The 18,786-nt window shown below is 39.6% G+C and overlaps 3 protein-coding genes across 5 annotated transcripts in view; all 3 read left to right on the forward strand.

Moving 5' to 3' along the window:
* The first annotated feature begins 1,536 nt into the window (after positions 1-1,536).
* On the forward strand, positions 1,537-6,859 carry klhl41b (kelch-like family member 41b). Its single transcript, XM_084427105.1, has 6 exons — positions 1,537-2,745; positions 3,557-3,714; positions 3,832-3,939; positions 4,975-5,160; positions 5,603-5,749; positions 6,418-6,859. Exons 1-6 carry the CDS (start codon positions 1,642-1,644, stop codon positions 6,527-6,529), a joined length of 1,815 nt encoding a protein of 604 aa, XP_084283231.1. The 5' UTR covers positions 1,537-1,641; the 3' UTR covers positions 6,530-6,859.
* A 1,866-nt stretch (positions 6,860-8,725) lies between these two features.
* Positions 8,726-16,761, forward strand: ppig (peptidylprolyl isomerase G (cyclophilin G)). Of its 2 annotated transcripts, none has more exons than XM_084426333.1 (13): positions 8,726-8,851; positions 9,591-9,655; positions 9,749-9,823; positions 10,284-10,391; positions 10,473-10,517; positions 10,596-10,683; positions 10,949-10,978; positions 11,632-11,771; positions 12,389-12,560; positions 13,287-13,496; positions 13,639-13,720; positions 14,016-14,167; positions 15,342-16,761. In XM_084426333.1, exons 2-13 carry the CDS (start codon positions 9,595-9,597, stop codon positions 16,291-16,293), a joined length of 2,115 nt encoding a protein of 704 aa, XP_084282459.1. In that variant the 5' UTR covers positions 8,726-8,851; positions 9,591-9,594; the 3' UTR covers positions 16,294-16,761. The 2 variants fall into 2 exon arrangements, with proteins under 2 accessions (XP_084282459.1, XP_084282460.1); XM_084426334.1 differs by having other exon boundaries at positions 8,734-8,851; positions 10,903-10,978.
* Positions 16,762-17,793: 1,032 nt separating this feature from the next.
* Positions 17,794-18,786, forward strand: part of phospho2 (phosphatase, orphan 2) — a 2,191-nt gene continuing 1,198 nt past the window's right edge. Inside the window, exons 1-2 of one of the 2 annotated variants that reach the window (XM_084426336.1) lie at positions 17,794-17,892; positions 18,020-18,786. The exon at positions 18,020-18,786 is cut by the window's right edge and continues 1,198 nt beyond it. In XM_084426336.1, coding sequence (XP_084282462.1) covers positions 18,021-18,746 — 726 coding nt within the window. In that variant the 5' untranslated portion in view covers positions 17,794-17,892; position 18,020 and the 3' untranslated portion in view covers positions 18,747-18,786. Of the gene's footprint in view, positions 17,893-18,014 lie in introns of both variants that reach the window. The other variant, XM_084426335.1, reaches the window with a different exon arrangement.

Here is an 18,786-nt window from a genome sequence, read left to right on the forward strand (position 1 = left end):
GTCAACAAATTCAAAAGTTCTGTAATCCCATGTTCACGAAATGATGCTGTATTTTATGTTCCGCTCAAGGAGGATTTGTGCTCCTTTTTACAGAGCTCTGGTTTTTATTATAATAGATTTATAATGAGGTAACGTGTGGTTCTCTTGAGGTTAGACACTGCCATCTTCTGGAAAGAAACCATATTGTGATATTGTGATGTCCAAAGATGACTGTAATACTCGATCCGTTAGCATTCACATTCATCTCAATGGCAGTTGCATGGGATGCATTCCTGGAAGTACATGACCTGCCATTTTTGTTCATGTGACTAAATACTTTGGAGCAAAGGGTTGACGTCTTAGCATAGTCCAGTTAGCTTCTTGCTACTGGTGCCAATACTACACCATTATAATGTTGGGAAAACTCTTTCTCCATTTTGTTATCTTTCCACAAATGTATATGCATGAAATTCCTGGATTTGATTAAATATAGTTTGGCACCAAAATAATCAATCCCAAAATTCTAAGAAAGCAGCATCCAAAAAAAACTTACCACAGCTCAAGTCTATCTGTCTTAAAATATGACATCAAGCTGGTATATTAGTCATTTATCTCTGTTATTAATATCTCCTCATGCTTTAACAGTCTCACACATCTGTCCCTTATGCTTTGACTTAAATTACACATGACTCCTTCCCCCAACACCTTTCTGTCTGTTTTAATTTTAGTAATAGTGTCTCTAGTCAGACTGCCGCTCTCCCCTGAGCCCTGAGATCTTTCCATTTTCTAGGTTTGGAAAAACATGGAGTCCAGCGTATTTGTGATTGTCAAGTTTACACATCCTTTTGAAAGGCACTCATATTCCAATGAAGTTCAAATCATCAGTTTGAGATGTCTTTGTATTGACCCCAATTATTGTTTAACTAGGAAGTATTCATCTTTGTGCCTTTAGGGGTACAACAACTTGTCACCGGGGTAGTACAACTTTGTAGCTTATCTACCCCTAAAACGTGCATATTAGTACCTCAGAGTAGTAATATGTACCTTTATGTTACTACTATAAAACTTGTAGGGGTAAATAAGGTACAATTATGTCCCTTTGAGCTGTTGTACAAGGTACAAGTTTTGCACTTTTTAAGTGTGACTAACTACACTCAGCATTTCATCTCCTCCCAGGATCTGACGCATGTATAATAAAGTTTGGGGGACTCGAGGCACCGAGTGGTTGAGGCAGCTGAAAATGTCTCATCACCTGTTGTAGTTTCAGCTGTCTCTAAACTCTGCAAGCGAACCCTTCATTTATGTGAGTAATTGAACTCAAAGACTCTTGCACAGAATTTTGCAGACAAAGTATAGAAGATTGGATTGGTAAAACTTGCAGACGTGTGGCCCGTCCTGTGACAGCTGGCATCTTGGCTGGCCATCACATTGGGATCCCCTTCTTCACAACCAGGATTGAGGGATGACAGAGGCAGTGGGGGTGGACAAGAGCGGGAGGGTTATATTTAGAATGGCAGGATTAAATAACAACCCCTTCACCCTGGGAATCTTTTCAGCTCTCTGTCCTTTTCCAGCCCGGACGGTGTGGCGAGCAGACCTGCAGCCACTTTCTCCACTTCTTTCTTCTCTAGCCCTTCATTTCCCATCTTGAAACACAACAACATGGATCCCAAAGCCATAAAGGAGGAGCTGCGGCTGTTCCAGAGCACCTTGTTGCAGGATGGACTGAAGGAACTTCTGAATGAGAACAAGTTTGTGGACTGCACTTTAAAAATCGGCGACCGCAGCTTTCCCTGCCATCGCCTGATCATGGCCGCCTGCAGCCCCTACTTCAGAGAGCTCTTCTTCTCCGAGGACGGCAAGGAGAAGGACAGCGGCAAAGAAGTGGTTCTGGATGACGTCGATCCCAACATCATGGACATGATCATCCAGTATCTGTATTCGGCTGAGATCGACTTGACGGACGACAACGTTCAGGAGATTTTTGCAGTGGCGAACCGTTTCCAGATTCCCTCAGTGTTTACAGTGTGTGTGAACTATCTTCAGCAGAAGCTTTCGCTGTCCAATTGTCTAGCCGTCTTCCGGCTCGGCCTTGTCCTCAGCGTTCCCAGACTCGCCATAGCGGCTCGCGATTACATCGCTGACCGTTTCGAAACCGTGTCTGCCGAGGAGGAGTTCCTTCAGCTGGCACCTCATGAGCTCTTGGCCCTCATTGGTGGAGACACGCTTAATGTGGAGAAAGAAGAAGTTGTGTTCGAGTCGGTGATGAAGTGGGTGCGCAGCGACAGGTCCAAGCGCGCCAAGAGTCTAGGAGAAGTTTTCGACTGCATCCGCTTCCGCTTGCTTCCGGAGAAGTACTTCCGGGAGAAGGTGGAGAACGATGACGTGATCAAGGCCGATCCTGAGCTCGTGAAGAAGCTGCAAGTCATCAAAGATGCCTTCGGAGGAAAACTCCCCGAGAAGAAACCCAAAGAGAAGAAGGAAGGAGAGGCCGGAGAAGAGGAAGAAGAGGAGCTGCTGCCTGGTTACTTGAACGATACTCGTAGGCTGGGGATGTACGGACGAGATCTAATCGTCATGATCAATGACACGGCTGTCGTGGCGTACGACGTGGCCGAGAATGAGTGTTTTCTGGCTGCCATGTCAGAGCAAGTGCCGAAGAACCATGTGAGTTTATGCACCAAGAAGAACCAGCTCTTTGTCGTCGGGGGCCTGTTTGTTGATGAAGAAAGCAAAGAGTCTCCACTGCAGTGCTACTTCTACCAGGTACAAATCAACTTTGAAAACTGGGTGTTGGTGTGATGGTAACCAGACTAGGTTTCTTAAACTAGCTTTACCTCCATAGTCTTTATGCTGGTCCACCAGCATTTATCCAGTCTGGACCAGCATGGAAATATTCTTTTCATCGGTCTTTAAACTAAATTAACTCTCAAAACTTAAATCAATTTCCAAGATTCTTTTCTGGCATTTGATTATTATTATTTTTTTTCAGTCCACAGTTTAGAGTGCGGTAACACTTTTCAATAGGGTTCAGTTTGTTAACACTGGACATCATGAACTAACAATGATCAATACTTTTACTGCATTTAGGTTATGTTATAATCTACATGTACTAATACATTTGTATTATTTCAGGTTTGATAAATTAACATGAATGTTGTAAACCAATATGAATTACCTATGTATGTATACCTATCAAGTCAAGTCAAATTTCTTTGTATAACACTTTTCACAATACACATTATTTCAAAGCAGCTTTACAGTAAATCATGACGTTAATGGTTATAATATCTTGATCTCTTCATGCCTTATAGTCGCATTTAACAAATGAGCAATCAAGAAGTTGAGATCACCCTAACTTTATTTAAGAGCTGGGTGATAATATGTAAACATGAAATATCTGAAATAATATGCATATGTAATCAATAGCCTAAATGAGCATGAACCTAAGTTAATGTAAAAATAGTTGTTAATTGTTAGTTCATGATATCTAATCTAATGTTAATGAGTTGAATCATAGTGAACCGAAGTGTTATGGAATTTATTTGTCATTTTAAAACTATTTTGTCGTCTCCAGCTGGACAGTATCGCTGCTGAGTGGAGTGCAATGCCACCAATGCCCAGCCCTCGATGCCTGTTCAGTCTGGGTGAATGTGAACACCTGCTGTTCGCCATCGCTGGCAAAGACCTGCAGACCAACGAGTCCCTCGACTCAGTCATGTGTTATGACTCTGAGTATGAATGCATCTAATATGTCCATCATTTTGTCTGTTCGACTGCTGATTCTGCTCTTCACACATGAGTGGGCTACTGTTCTCAGGCGTGTGTCTTCAATGTTTCATTTCACTGCAGAAAGATGAAATGGAGCGAGACCAAGAAACTTCCTCTGCATATTCACGGCCATGCAGTTGTCTCACATAACAACATGGTGTACTGCATTGGAGGAAAGACAGATGACAAGTAAGTGTGTGTGTGAATGAGATCATTGGTGCTCTCATTCACGCATATGGTGTAGTTCGCAGCTGTCTGTGCTCCATCAAAGTTCTTCAACAATCCTCCGTACAATGTGACACTTAAGGCAACAGACGGCAACAGACCCTTCGTTGGGTTTTGTCAGATCAGTATGTTACCATCTGTCAACTCTCGTTTTCGCCGATTGAACATGTTGAACCTGCATTTGTCAGTCTTAGAATGTCTGAGAAATGACGTACTGTCGTTGGTCTGCCAATGCAGTGTGAATTGGCCTTTAAAACCCTCTTATCGTGAGTAATAAATTTTGCGTAAATCTTCATCTTCAGTCCAAAAAAAGCATTTATTGACATCGAGCAGCTTAGACATTATTATTACTAAACACCTTAAGTACTAGAGGGAGTAAAAAGAAAAGAAACTTTGCCGAACCTTCTCTGTCTGTGTAGAACCTTCCGAAGAATTATAATGTTTAGAAACAATGGCTGAAGCTTATTTTGACATAAGTCAATAAAACTTATACAAACATTTCTGTAACATTGTATAAGTATAAAAATAATTTAAAAAAGAGTCAGAAAGTCAGTTTGAGGCGAAGCGTAAGTTACTCTTTCAAATAATGTGCACCAATTAATTTTTGCACAATTACACCAAGCATTTGTATTACAAATGTATATACAAAGTTATGTCATGAAACTTTAGAGTAACTCAATCTGCCAGTAATCACATGATTCTCTATCGGGCACAGCTGATTGGTTCCTGCTGTCTCAGTAGCCAATGAGCTCACTGTTTAACCTTCAAATACTTGGTCAGTATTTGCATCTGCAGTGTAGCAGATCTATTCTGCCAAGACCAAACATATCAACATTGTCTTATAACCATTACCATGCCAAACACTCGAGAGTTGTCATGATAGAAATAAAGTTATAAAGTTTTGATTTTAAGTTCAAAGCTAACACGAATCAGTGCCCTGTAAATCCCTTTTGATGAAAACTTCTGAAAGTAAATAAATTTCTCTTGTCTCTCTCACAGCAAAGCTATCAATAAAATGTTCGTGTACAACCACAAGCAGTCTGAATGGAGAGAACTGGCTGCTATGAAGACGGCCAGAGCAATGTTTGGTGCCGTAGTTCATAAAGGAAAAATCATTGTAGCTGGGGGAGTGAATGAAGAAGGACTCACAGCTCTGTCTGAAACCTACGATTTTGGAACAAACAAGTATGATTCCACACCATTGTTATTTTAGCATTATTTATATACTTTTATAGTATTTATTTTAATTTTAGTTTAAGTTTTAGTCATTTTGTTATGTTTTTGTCATTTTTATAAGTTTCTATTTAGCTTATTTCAGTTCTAGTTTTAGTAATGTTAGTACTTAAAATTAATTTCAGTTTTTCAACTACTATTTATATTTTATTTTATTTCAGCTTCATTTCAATTAACGAATAGTTCTAGTTTTAGTTGACTATAAAGCACTGTTCCTCACTGCGAGTAGTGCGCCTTAACAAACTAAATCGATACTATGTTATACGAAATGATAATATTTGCCATTCTAGATGTTGTCTTCTTGTGCTTAGCCATCTTTTTTTCAACTCTTCGCTGTTTCTGCATGTAAAAATCTATACAATGCATTAAATTAATTAATATAATTTGCTCTCAGGTGGGACACATTCACAGAGTTCCCCCAAGAACGCAGCTCTGTGAATCTTGTGAGCACCGGAGGAAACCTCTTCGCAATTGGCGGCTTTGCTATTGTAGAGCTGGAAGACAAAAACATCGGACCCTCCGAGGTCACTGACGTTTGGCAGTAAGTCATCCTGATTTTGTGTCATCCAACCAACCAATCAATCAATAAATAAACCAACTAATTAGTCAAGTTCATAGAAAGAGCCCTGGAATAGAACTGGATGTCATGAGTTTCATCCCTAAAGGTGAATTATGTACGAAATTTCGCTGCATTTAGACCTTCAAAGATTAAACATGTCAAAGAAAACGGGACATTGTGATGCTACGCGCTACAATGGATGTTTCAATACCATACAACATCATCATGCACACATTCACAAAGACAAATGTACCAGTTTACAATGTTAACATTGACATTTCAAGTTTAAACAGCCTCAAACTATTGTGGTGCATGTAAAAAAAAAAAACGCGCTCGGTGCAGATACATTGGATGGGTTTATCATAGTCAACTATGACAAGCGTTCACTTTAGACAAGAGTGTTAGTCTACTCAATTGCTTACATGACACATAGCAACACAGCTAAAAGTATTCCTTCTTTTACCTGTTCAGACATGTCTTCACAAGCACCCATAAGAGCTGTGTTTGTAATGTTTGAGGTGGGGAGGCGCGACACAAGAATGGTGTATTTTAGTAATTCCCAGGTGCCATTAGTGTCGCAGAAACGACATACTTCATATGTAAACAGCTACTGATACATGACACGTGCATTGACCTGCTTTCTTTCACAGGTATGAAGATGACAAAAAGACATGGAGCGGCATGCTGAGAGAGATGCGCTACGCTTCTGGCTCCTCTTGCGTTGGCATGCGTCTGAATGCGGCCAGGATGCCCAAACTCTAAATGAAACCCCTCTTTTAAAGTGTGACTCCATATGGTCGTGTGACCTTTGACCTCAGCACACAGCTGCCCGTGGTCATTTAAGAGTAGTCTAAAATGAGAAACCAATGGAACTAAAACTTTAGACTTAACAGTTAATGTGAAATGAATGTGTATGTGTGTGTGAACAAGCCATTTTTCATTTAATGCCATGACAGCAAGAACAGGTGCGCGCCTATTTCTTGTGTTGTTGTATACTGTAATAAAAATAAAAACTCTAGTATTCTACTCCAATACTAGTAGGTTACTATATGTATATGCATTTTATTTTGTAAAATAAACATTTTTAAACCATATCAACTAACTTGTGGTGTTTTTCTAGCACAGTTGATTTTCTTTCACAGTTGATTTCCTTGTATTGTTAATACAAAAACAAATTTGTATTATTTATTGATCATTGACTTTTTAGTTTTCATATATTACACTGCTTTTGTGAAGTTGAACTACTATTTCTTTCAGGGTGACCGGGATCGACGGCTGTGGTTTGGACTTGGTATAAAGCACAGAGATTTGGTTCCATTGCCAAAATGACTCACTGTGAGAAAGAATCATAAAAAAGTTTTGAAATTAACATACAGAAGATAAACACAAAAAGAAATATGGTCTTACTGAACGCAAAGCAGTGTTTGCTGTCAAAGAATCAGGAGAAACATCTGACTGTCTTCAGGTGGGACAAACATGTCCGTCAGACTCCAGCAAACACGTTCTGATGCCTGAGACCAGAAGATGGTGTTGGTTTTGTCAAAAACATCCTGTTTGTTCCTGTCTGGTGTTTGCTTGAAGAGCTTCATCGCATCACTGATGATGAATGTCAGAATCATGAGCATCTCTTGTATGTCAACTTCAAACCCTGTCAGTGTCTGAACACTCACCTGCTGGAATAATAACACTAGACTGGACTGGTACATCACAGCTTTTATTTTGTCCTCCTCTGATGCATTTGCCTCAGCCAGATTCTCAGTCTGTTTCACAGGCATTTGCATGTTTTAATGTTTATCACTGATAGGCTGAAGAGCCCAGAGACACTCAAACCTCCTGGAAGAAGCTGCTTGTGTGTTTCTGTCATGAGATTTCTTTATGATATCATATTATATATGATATCTTGTCTTACATTACATTTACATTTATCATTTAGCAGACACTTTGATCCAAAGTGACTTACAAATGAGGAGAGTAATAAAAGCAATCAGCAAATATGCAAGTGCTGTGACCAATCCCAGTTATCCCAGTTATCAGTTAAATAGATATAGAATTGTAAGTGTTAGTATTAATGGGTCAAGTGTTGCCGAAAGAGATGCGTCTTCAACAGTTTCTTGAAGTCGGGTTGAGATAGGCAGGTCATTCCACCAGCAGGGAACACCAGGTAAAGGTCAGTGAAAGTGAATTTGTGCTGTTCGCGTGCAGAACGCAAGCTTCTGAAGGGCACATATAGGTCTGAAGTAGGCCTAATGTGTTTAGATATAGGGGTACAGAGCCTGTGGTTGTTCTGTAGGAAAACATCAGTGCCTTGAATTTGATCCGAGCAGCAATTGGCAACCTGTGCAAATTTATGAAGAGAGGTGGTGTGACGAGCGCTCTCTTCGGCTCGATAAAGACACTCTTGCTGCTGCATTCTGGATCAGTTGCAGAGGTTAGACAGTGCATGCTGGAAGGTCTACCAAGAGAGCATTACAATAAGTACGTTTCCAGTGAAAAGGGCAAAGAATCACCAATCTGCTGGTGAAATAAACAACACAGAGACATGAACGGAAACCAAATCTTAATGAACTTGGAAGTTCAGAAACGAACTACAGGAAGTTTCTGTCTTGAGCGTCAGGGAATTAATAAGAGTTTTAGTGTATAACATTGCAGTAGCCTAATTATACAGCAAAAGAAGATGTTTTGAAGATTATGGGTGACAAAACAGTTTCTGGTTCCCATTGACTTCCATAGACTATGGAAGGAAGTCAGTGGGACCCATCAAAATATCTGCTTTTGTATTTTGTGTACAGAAGATAGAAATTCATTCAGGTTTGGAACAACTTGAGGGTGAGTAAATTATAGATTTTTGGGGGTGAAATATCCTTTTAAATTCAAGCGAAACTGCAAACCGCAGGTGATTTTTGTCCGCATTAAGCTTCCATAGTCTCCAGTTGAGGCTGTTCATCTTTTTACCCAGAATGCTCCGCTAGTCGCACGTCACGGCGCCATTTTTACAGACCTGCGCGCTGAGGACACGAGAACGACAGTCAATGTTGTTTATATTTTCTTCATTTTAGTATAACCGGTTTAACTTGGATCAAACATGTAAGTTAAACTCTGAGTTTAATAGTAAAAAGGGAAGGACAAAAATGGAAATATTAAAATACGCAATAATGGACACAGATAGCATGTTAGCATGCTAATCATTCAATCATGATTAAATGTTAAATCAATCGTAAGGTTAAATGTTACGATTTTATTGCTGGTAAAAGCAAACAGCGCTGATTATACACTTCACAAGTCTAAGTTAGATAATTATGCAGTTTAAATAATGTGATACACTAGGTGTGCTGGTGTTTTCAGTTAATGTGTGTTTATTAGCTCATCTGTGCCGTGAGGCTAGGACAACATGCAGCATGACGAAAAATAAAGGTTTTAATGTTGTTTTATTCAAAAAGTTATTTAGAATATCAAAAGCATCATAACCTCATGTAGAAGTGATCTTTTTGACGTGTTCACAGCCGTAATGTGTGTTATTCTGCTGAAAGTGAAAGTGGTTACATTGACATTTGCGGTCAGTAACTTCATTAATACGCTAGAGTAGGCAAAAACGGTCAATATGTAGTAATAATAACTTCCAGTGTTCTCTATGGTGGATGTTTCTAAATCTGTCATAGATATATCCATGTTAAAATGCACAGCTAACGTTAAATCAAAAGTGCACATTAGTTTGTGTGAGAGTGTTGTTTGTTACACTGGTGAAACAAGTTTGTGGTGTTGTATTGAGTCTGTAAGCACAGATCTGTTTCTGTACTACAGTTTGATGTGTGTTTTGTGTTTGCAGCGTGATGGGGGTGAAGGCGCAGCGTCCTCGCTGCTTCTTAGACGTTGGCATCAGTAATGTGCCAGGTAAGACTCAGTATGCACTTTGTAAGACAGCCGCTCTTTGATTTCTGAAAATGTGGGATTCATTTCTTTCTCTCCCGGTTTTCCTTTCTACAGCGGGGCGAGTCGTCATCGAGCTTTTCTCTGAAGCGTGTCCCAAGACATGTGAAAACTTCCGCTGCCTGTGCACAGGTAAAAAAATATACAAGCAGTTTTGTTTTATAAAACTGGAAAGCTGTCTCTAAATTTCACATTTTTAAATGTTAGCAGTTTTATACGTATCTTTTTATATTTTTGTAATGAAATGGAAGGAAAGGACTTTTTTTTTGTCAGAGGAACTATTATTTCAACAATACAGACAATTGGTCAATTACTTTTTGCCTACTGTTTTATGGGTACTGTGAATTCAGACACTTCTTTTGACACACACTGCTTTTCGCCTACTATATAATAGGGAAGTATGCGATTTTGGATAAAGCCCAAGTCTTGCACTGTCCTGGGATGCGTTTCCCAAAAGCATTGTGAGCCCAAATGAATCGTTGAGACCATTGCCAGTGCCACTAATGTTCTCGACGATCAACTTAGCTCACGTTACTTTTGAGAAACGCCGCTCATGTCTGTATTTATGCATTGTGAGGGTTTTCTTCTCCAGGTGAGAAAGGAATTGGCAAGACCACCCAAAAACCTTTGCACTACAAAGGAAGTCTATTCCATAGGATAGTGAAGGACTTCATGATACAAGGAGGAGACTTCACTGAAGGTACCACTGTCTTGCTTTTTTCCGTTGTATTATGTTTATCCTGTGTGTGGTGACATCTGACAGACATGTTTGCCTTAACAGGGAATGGCAGAGGTGGAGAATCTATATATGGAGGATTCTTTGAAGGTGAGTGTCCTTAAGATTTTACTCATCAATACTAATAACAACACTGGGTTCAATATTCTGCCATTTTTCTTTTTCTAGATGAAAGCTTCACAACGAAACATACCAAGGAGTTCCTTCTGTCAATGGCAAACAGAGGGAAAGACACCAACGGCTCACAGTTCTTTATGTGAGTCCAACACACAGGCTTCTTCAGGCGTCCCTACTGTCCTCTTGGATAATGGATGATAATCTGCAACTATCGCTTTCTTTTTTTGCAGCCTTGATGTAAAATAAATGTGTATGTCCTCAGTGCATTCGTCTGGTCTTGAACGAGTTATGAACTGCGGATGATAATGGCCCAAATCGATTTATGGTGTGCATTAATCACTGTTTTTGTGTTCGTTAGATTTGTATTTACATTCTGCCTCACTGTTTTGTGTCCCTGACCATAGAACTACAAAACCAACTCCTCACTTGGACGGGTAAGTGTGCAGCACAATGTGATCTATTAAAGGGATACTTCACCGATTAGCATTAAGTATTTTTTATCAGTAGAAACCCGGTAGTATTTTCGAGTGAGCGTGCTTACCTCCCTCATGTCCCCCTGAGACGAGAGATTTCTGTATTGTGTGTCTGGAAAAAACCCTCAGATGACGCAAAAATCGTCATTGATCGTCATCGGAGGCTTTTTAGTCCAGAGGCGAGAGACTCCAGCCAGTAGGAGGAGCTCGTTCCGCATGTGTTCAACCCGCCCATAGGGGGATCTCACGATAAAACGCCGTCTTTTCAGTTTCGAGTCGACTAGTAGCGTAGTTGTGTCATTTCTTCCGATACTGCCCTCTGTAACCGGTAGGCGTGGCTTGGGAGTGGCCTCGTAGGGCAGCGAAGCAAGTGCATTCTGGGAGTTGTTGTCTTTATCCACATGAGCCAAAAATACATTTTCTGGCTTTTCTCAGTCTAGAAGGCACCAACTTCTAAAATAATTTCACATTTCTACTACATAAATGACCCAATTTAAATACACATTCATCTTTCCAGCGGTGAAATATCCCTTTAAGGAATATGGATTAGAAGTATGTTTTACATGTGCTGTATGTCCAGTGTTTAATGGTTTTGTTGCTCTTTCCCCCACCAGAATTCATGTGGTGTTTGGTCAGGTGATCTCCGGCCAGGAGGTGATCCGGATGATCGAGAGTCAGAAGACGGATACCAACAGCCGACCCTATGCTGAGGTCAAAGTGCTCAACTGTGGGGAACTTATTCCCAAATCTAAAGGTGATATTTTATATTTTCTCTTCTCATTTTTAGTAAGTTGTATGCATTTTTATGTTATTAGCTTCTAGCTACAAAAGATCAACTTCACGTGTCATTGCATTTCAGAATATATGTTGGCATGCAATTCATAACCGAGTGCAAATGTGCTCGCTGACCTTATATTTTTAATAATAATTTGTATTTATATAGTGCCTTTCCAACACCCAAATAATATTGCATACTTGTATAAAAATATATTTTTGGCCTAAGACATGATTTAGATCTAGTTGCTTATTTAAAATCTGACAAAGTAAATTGCACCTTGATTATACTCATTTATTAAGTGACATTAATTGTGATAAGACTGTCCAGTGTTATGGGCATCAATATTTACTGTCACAGTCACTCATGGTTACTTGTGTTATTCAAGGGGCTTTACTTGAATTATTCATTCATACAGAAGGTTTTATATCCATTCCTGTAAACATGTATGAACTCAAATTATGCTTGGCAGTGCAAGAACATCTGAATCCCAAACAGTTAATAGTGGCCTTCACACTTTAACTTAATCTTGGTTTAATCGTCAAATTATGAAAGTGTGTGTGTTGTAAAGTATTGTTTTAACTCTTTTCATTTAGCAAAGAAAGAAAAGAAGAAGCATCATTCATCCAGCGAGAGTGATGACGACTCTTCTTCCGACAGCTCCACCGACTCGGAGGAATCGGAGAAGGAGAAAAAGAAACGGAAGAAACACAAGAAGGAACATAAGAAGAAGAAGGAGCAGAAACACAAGAAGAAAGAGAAGAAAGGGTACTTTGCTAATGCAGTTTACTTTTGCACATTTATGATTAGAATCTTTCACCTTTCAACAACTCGAGTTGTTGTGCATGCCAGTACTAAAAGGTCGACACGGTACCAAAATTATCCCTGAAAAATAAACAATCCTTAACGTTTTATGTATTAAAAATATATAATAAATAAAAATAATCTAAATATCTGAAAAGATTTCGGCAGCCAATAAAACGTGTTTTATTTTGTACAAATCCTTGTTGAAAGTGAACCTGTATTTTAATGTGGCCTGCGTTGTATTTAAACCTTTGTCTAGTTTCACTCATGTTTTTCTTTTAAGGATAAGAGCACGAGGTCACAACCTGTCCACGTTAGCATCTGCCTTCGGCCCTGTTTACACTAGTGTGTGTTCTTTTTAACGTGAAAACATCCATACTGGCGTTTCAGAAACTATCTCCGTCCACACTACACAACTGAAAACACGTCACGTGACCGTTCATGCACACTGGGTGTGGGTACAAGTGTAATAAAAGCTCTAATAATAGCTTGCCTCTTGTGCATGGCAGCTGCAGGATTATAAAATGCAGAGTTTAACTGCACAGTGCAAAAGGACAACAAAGTCCTTCCAATCATTTCCACAAATAATTATATGGTTCGTTTAATTTTATTATATGCATTGAGTGCTGTTTTCGTCTTCTGTTGACAACTTCATCATAATGGAGTAAGAATTTGAACATGTTTTTCCAGGTCTGATGAGGAAGAGGCTGATCCCCAACCTTTGTCAACCATCCGCCCAGAGGAAGTCCCGCCCATTCCAGAGAACCGCTTCCTAATGAGGCGAAGCCCCCAGAAGGTCAAAGAGGAGGAGCAGGGGAAAGAACAGAACAAGGAGGACTCTGGGAAAGAGAGACAGAGAGACAGAGACAGGGACAGGGAGAGAGAGAGGGAAAGGGACAGGTAGATGTGGTATTTTAATATTTCACCCAGTAATGGTGTGGATGATCATTTGTTTGTGCAGACATTGATGACATTTTTATATTGTGTGATTTTATTATTATTATTTTCCTCTCCAGTTCATAACTTGTATGTTATATTCTAGACCCATGGCGAATTCACGGCCAAACCGCACAAGACTGGTGATGACCAGGTCAGGGCGCAGGATTAAAGGAAGAGGACCGAGGGTGAGAGAATAACTGTGTTTGCTTTGAAAGACCGATTATGAGTTAAATGTAAATACGCTGCCGTTCAAAAGTCTGGGGTCGGTAAGATTTAATCTGTTTTTTGCAAGAAGTCTCTTCTGCTCACCAAGACTGCGTTTATTTGATCAATAATAAAACTGTAATATTGTAAAATGTTATGACATCCTAAAATAACTGTTTTACTATTGTAATATATTTTAAAACGTAATTTATTCCTTATTAATTAAAGCTCATTTATGTGTTTTGTTTTAACGTTATCTCTTCTGTCCGTCTGTAGCGCTATCGGACTCCATCTCGGTCTCGCTCACGGTCGTGGGATCGGTTTCGGCGCAGTGAGACGCCTCCACACTGGAGGCAGGAGATGCAGAGGACACAGAAAGCTAAATCTAACACAGCCGCCACCCAGGACAGGTGGATCAAAGGAGACAAGTATGTCGAATTCTACAGTACATGCAAACATTGAGGTCGGGATTCATGTAATGAGGGATTTTCAAGCTTATTTAATTAGAAGTAGGGCTGAGCGATATGGCCAAATAAATGATCACGATAAATGTAAAATCTTTTTAAGGTTTAAAGGCAGATTTCTGCTCCGAAGTGAAAGTTGTAGAAACCAGCCCGGTCATTTTAAAGAACTTTTTACTGTCAGAATTCTTCATTTTTCCTTAAAATAAATATCTTAATAGAAAAATGTATTTCTTAGTATTATTACTACTTAGAACATAGTATTAGTATCTTAGTACATGTTGTACTGGGTGATATTGTTTCAAAATCCTGAAATAGATTTGTGTCGCCTGACTTTATTAGCATGTATCTTTGGCACAGTTTGCGGTGCTGGCTGCGATTATTAATATTATTACATGTTTTGTCTCTTAGAAATACACATTTGACAGTAGCTTGAGTTAGGGTGCAGATGTAAATTTGTTCATTAACAAAAACTGTAACATATGTAAAAATTGTAATAACCTCATTTTATATGGTTAAATGACTGTTTTATTAAAATGAATCACAAAAAAAAGCTTATACTTTACTTTAAGGTGTCATTGTTACAGTGTAATTATATATTTAAGTACTGAGTAATATCAATTAATGGCATGTACTTACTATAGGGTTAGGATTAGGATTTGGTTGGGGGTTAGTTGCGTGTAATTATTGTTATTACTATGGTAACTACATGTAACATATGTAACAAGGACACTGTAAAATAAAGTGTTACCCAAAACATACTGTAATTATATTACAGTACTTTAATACATTTAATAAATGTCAACATTAATAATCTAATAAAATTCTATATGAATATTCCACATTTCTGCCACAATGCCGTGGTGCAGTTATTGTTACTACAGTAAATCCATGGTAAATATGGTGATTTGTAGATTGAAAAGTTTTCAGACTGTATCGTTGCGCATCTAAAACTAAATCACAGAGACATTTGTGTTCTTCGTTAAATCCGGATCTGGATCTCACAGCGATTTTTATCAAGGAAAATTATCCCGATAATTATCATTATTGTTTTTTCGCCCAGCCCTAATCAGAAGTTATTATTATTGTTATTATAATTTGCTGGAAATTAATGTTTCATGTGTATTTTTTTTATTTTTAGAGGCGATATGTCAGAGGACAAAGCAGACGCCACTGAACCAGCCAGCGAAAACAAACCCGCAGGACAAGAAGCAGCAAAAAAGAACTCTGAACGAGAGAAGAAAGACGCAAAGCGGGACAAATCACGCAGTCCATCCAGAGGAAGAGATAGGAAGAGGGACAAACATCGCTCCAAAAGCAGAGATCGGGACGCGCGAAAAAAGACTGATGCCGATGTGGAAAAGAAGAAAGCTCGCAGCCGGAGCAAGAGCAAAGAAAAGAAGAGAGAGAAGGAAAAGCGCGATAAAGCCGATGACAAACGGGGGCGCTCAAGCAGCAAGGACAGAAAAGAGAAAGATAAAGATGCCAAAGAGCGAGAGAAGGAGGGCGAGCAGAAAGACCGAAGCAAAGAAAGGACCAAACAGCATCCGGATGGGAATGAAAAGGAGAAATCGAAGGAGGTGGAAAAGAAGAAGAATGGAGAGCAGCAACGTGACCGATCAAGAAGCAGAGAAAAGGGTCGTGATGCGTCGCGTAGGTCCCGGTCGAGGGGTCGAGGTCAGCGCGGCCAATCACGCGACAGAGGCCGAGAGCGGCGTCACAGCAGCAGCCGGGACAGAAGATCCTCTCGCCGCTCGAGAAGCAGAGAGCGGGACAGAGCTCGAGATCGGGGGAGAGATGCAGAGGACCGAAACAAGAGGAAGAGCACAGATGAGGCGAAGAGCAAAGAAACCAGACGAGACCGAAGCTCCAAAGAACGCTCTTCCCAGAAAGAGCGAGACGATCGAACGAGCGGGAGGAAGAGGAGAGGAAAGAGCGACAGTGGAAGCAGCGATTCTGACAGCGATGGCGATAAACGGAAGAGAAGTAAAAGGAGCGAGAGCCCAAAATCAAAAGAGAGAGCAAAGGATAAATCTAAAAGTCCAAGAAAAGATGCAAAGAAAAAGGACGCGTCATCCAGCGACAGTGACTGAGACTCTGCATGTACCACTCCCTATTTTTAGTTATCTTTTCCCCACACAAGCATCAACGGTCTGCTGTTCAGCAAACGATACGAAGAGACTGACATTTTATAGTCATCGTGTAAACAGTGTGGACACACCCTGGAATACTTTTAATGACTGATATACAGACCGTAAAATCCTAATTTGTTTCAATTGAATCGGTTATATTCGTCCTGCTTTTATCTGACGTTTGTTTTGTTTTCTTGCCCATATCTCCACGTAAATGTTTAGTGAGTTTCTCAGTGAAAATGGTTGCTTATATATATTTTTTTTCTTCTTCTGTCTGATCTGAGCTGGGTTTTTTTTTTTTAAGGGTTTGTTGGGGACATGTTTGCGTACCTTGGAGTTTTGTAAGGGCTTTCTGTTTATAAAGAGATGACAATGTGAGGTTCTGCTGAATTTGACAAATAAAAATTGGTACTGAACCTGTGAACCTCGCTTTCAGTGGTCCTGCTGATTGAAATGTCTTCCTGAATTTAAACAAGTGCAGTTAGCTTATTAATATATTGGTAGAGGTTTTTTTTGTTCCATTTATCTGTTTTTGCTGATATGAGATTTTTTTTATTTATAGAATTTGACCATTACCGCAAATCCTTTAAAGCAAAAAAAAGTAACACTTTATTTTAGTGTCCTTGTTACATGTACTTACCATATTAATAACAGTAAATGATGCATAATTACATGCAACTAACCCTCAACCAAACCCTAATCCTACCCTATAGTAAGTACATGAAGTTGCTTATTATTACTAAAAGTGAAATTAATTTTTTAATTTTGATTATTTTAGTAGTGTTTTATATCAAACTTTATTTCCACCATTGTTCATCCCCATTAGCTTTTCGATATTTAATGGATTATAGATTTCAATTCCAATCTTTAAAAGCACTTATGTACATAAACTTTTGCCTCAACCACCACCAGTCATATACATATAACATTTTATTCCTAAAAACATGATTTTATCTATTCTGAATGTTGTTTTTTTATTTTTAATTATTGAGAGATAAAAATAGATATCCAAAATCCTGTTTGTAATATTATCACATAATATTATTATGTAGATTTTTATCACTCAATAATTTAAAATAAAATAAAATACCAACATCCAGAATATATATAACATTAGGATTAGGATTTGGGGTAACGCTTTATTTTACAGTGTCACTGTTACATAATCTTACATGTGCTTACCATAGTAACGTTATTTTCTCACTCATGCTTGAAATTATTGTTGCAGACATAAATTGTGATGACGCATAGTTTTATGACCGCACTGCACTATTCTAAAAATTATTTCCTAGCGGTGTCTAAAAGACAATACCGGTTTCATCTCGAATAAACTGAATCGGTTTACTGAATGAATAACTGACTGGAAACAGAAAGCAGGAACGCCCCCAAGTTGACTTGAGTGTTATGACTGACCAATCAGAGCGTCGCATGACGTTTGAGTGACGTGCGCCGCAGCCTATCAGAGACGGGCAGTGACTAATCATGCTTTGTGTTGTAAGCAAGTGTCCGTCTCAGAATCGCTAACAAAATCGAATAATTCACTCAGGCTTGCCGCTTCAGGTTGGTGCACATTTGATTACTTTTCCCTACATGCATCTCGTTTCTTGGCTCGCTGAGAAAGCATCGTTGAACATTTGTTCGTCAGCCATCGTGTCAATATAGTGTTTTTGTGTTATTCCCAGCGCAGGATGAAGACCTTAGTAGTGTTCGACTTTGACCACACTATAGTGGATGACAACAGCGACACATGGGTGATCCGCTGCGCTCCCGACCAGACGTTACCGGACTGTCTGGAGAAGTCCTACGAGAGAGGCCGCTGGACCGAGTATATGGGTCGAGTCTTGACCTACATCGGGGACCAGTCCGTGAGCCCGGAGCACATGCGCGCGGTCATGGAGAGCATCCCGCTCACCGAGGGCATGCTCGAGCTCCTGACCTTCATATCTGAGAACAAGAGCGACATCGACTGTATTATAATCTCCGATTCTAATACTGTCTTCATAGACTGGGTTTTGCATGCATCAGGGTTGAAGTCGGCTATAGATGACGTCTTCACTAACCCTGCGAACATAGATGCGCGCGGCTACGTGAGCGTGCGCTGCTTTCACGCGCATGACTGTACGCAATGTCCTATAAACCTGTGCAAGAGGAGGGTGCTGCATGATTTCAGAGAGAACCAAGCTAAAGCTGGTGTGCATTACGAGAGGATCTGCTATATAGGAGATGGAGGAAATGACTTTTGCCCCATTAAAGAATTGAGAGAGGGGGATATTGCGATGCCTAGGAAAGGATTCACCCTAGAGAAACTGTTGTGCAAAGCCATTTCAGAGGGTCCAGAGGCTCTCACTGCGAGAATCATGCCATGGACAAGTGGCAATGAAATCCTCCGGGAATTACGAGCTCTAATTGAGTAATACAGTATTATATTAGATAATGATTGATAGACTTACTGAA

This window comes from Rutilus rutilus, assembly GCF_951802725.1.
Source record: "Rutilus rutilus genome assembly, chromosome: 12".
Taxonomy (NCBI): domain Eukaryota; kingdom Metazoa; phylum Chordata; class Actinopteri; order Cypriniformes; family Leuciscidae; genus Rutilus; species Rutilus rutilus.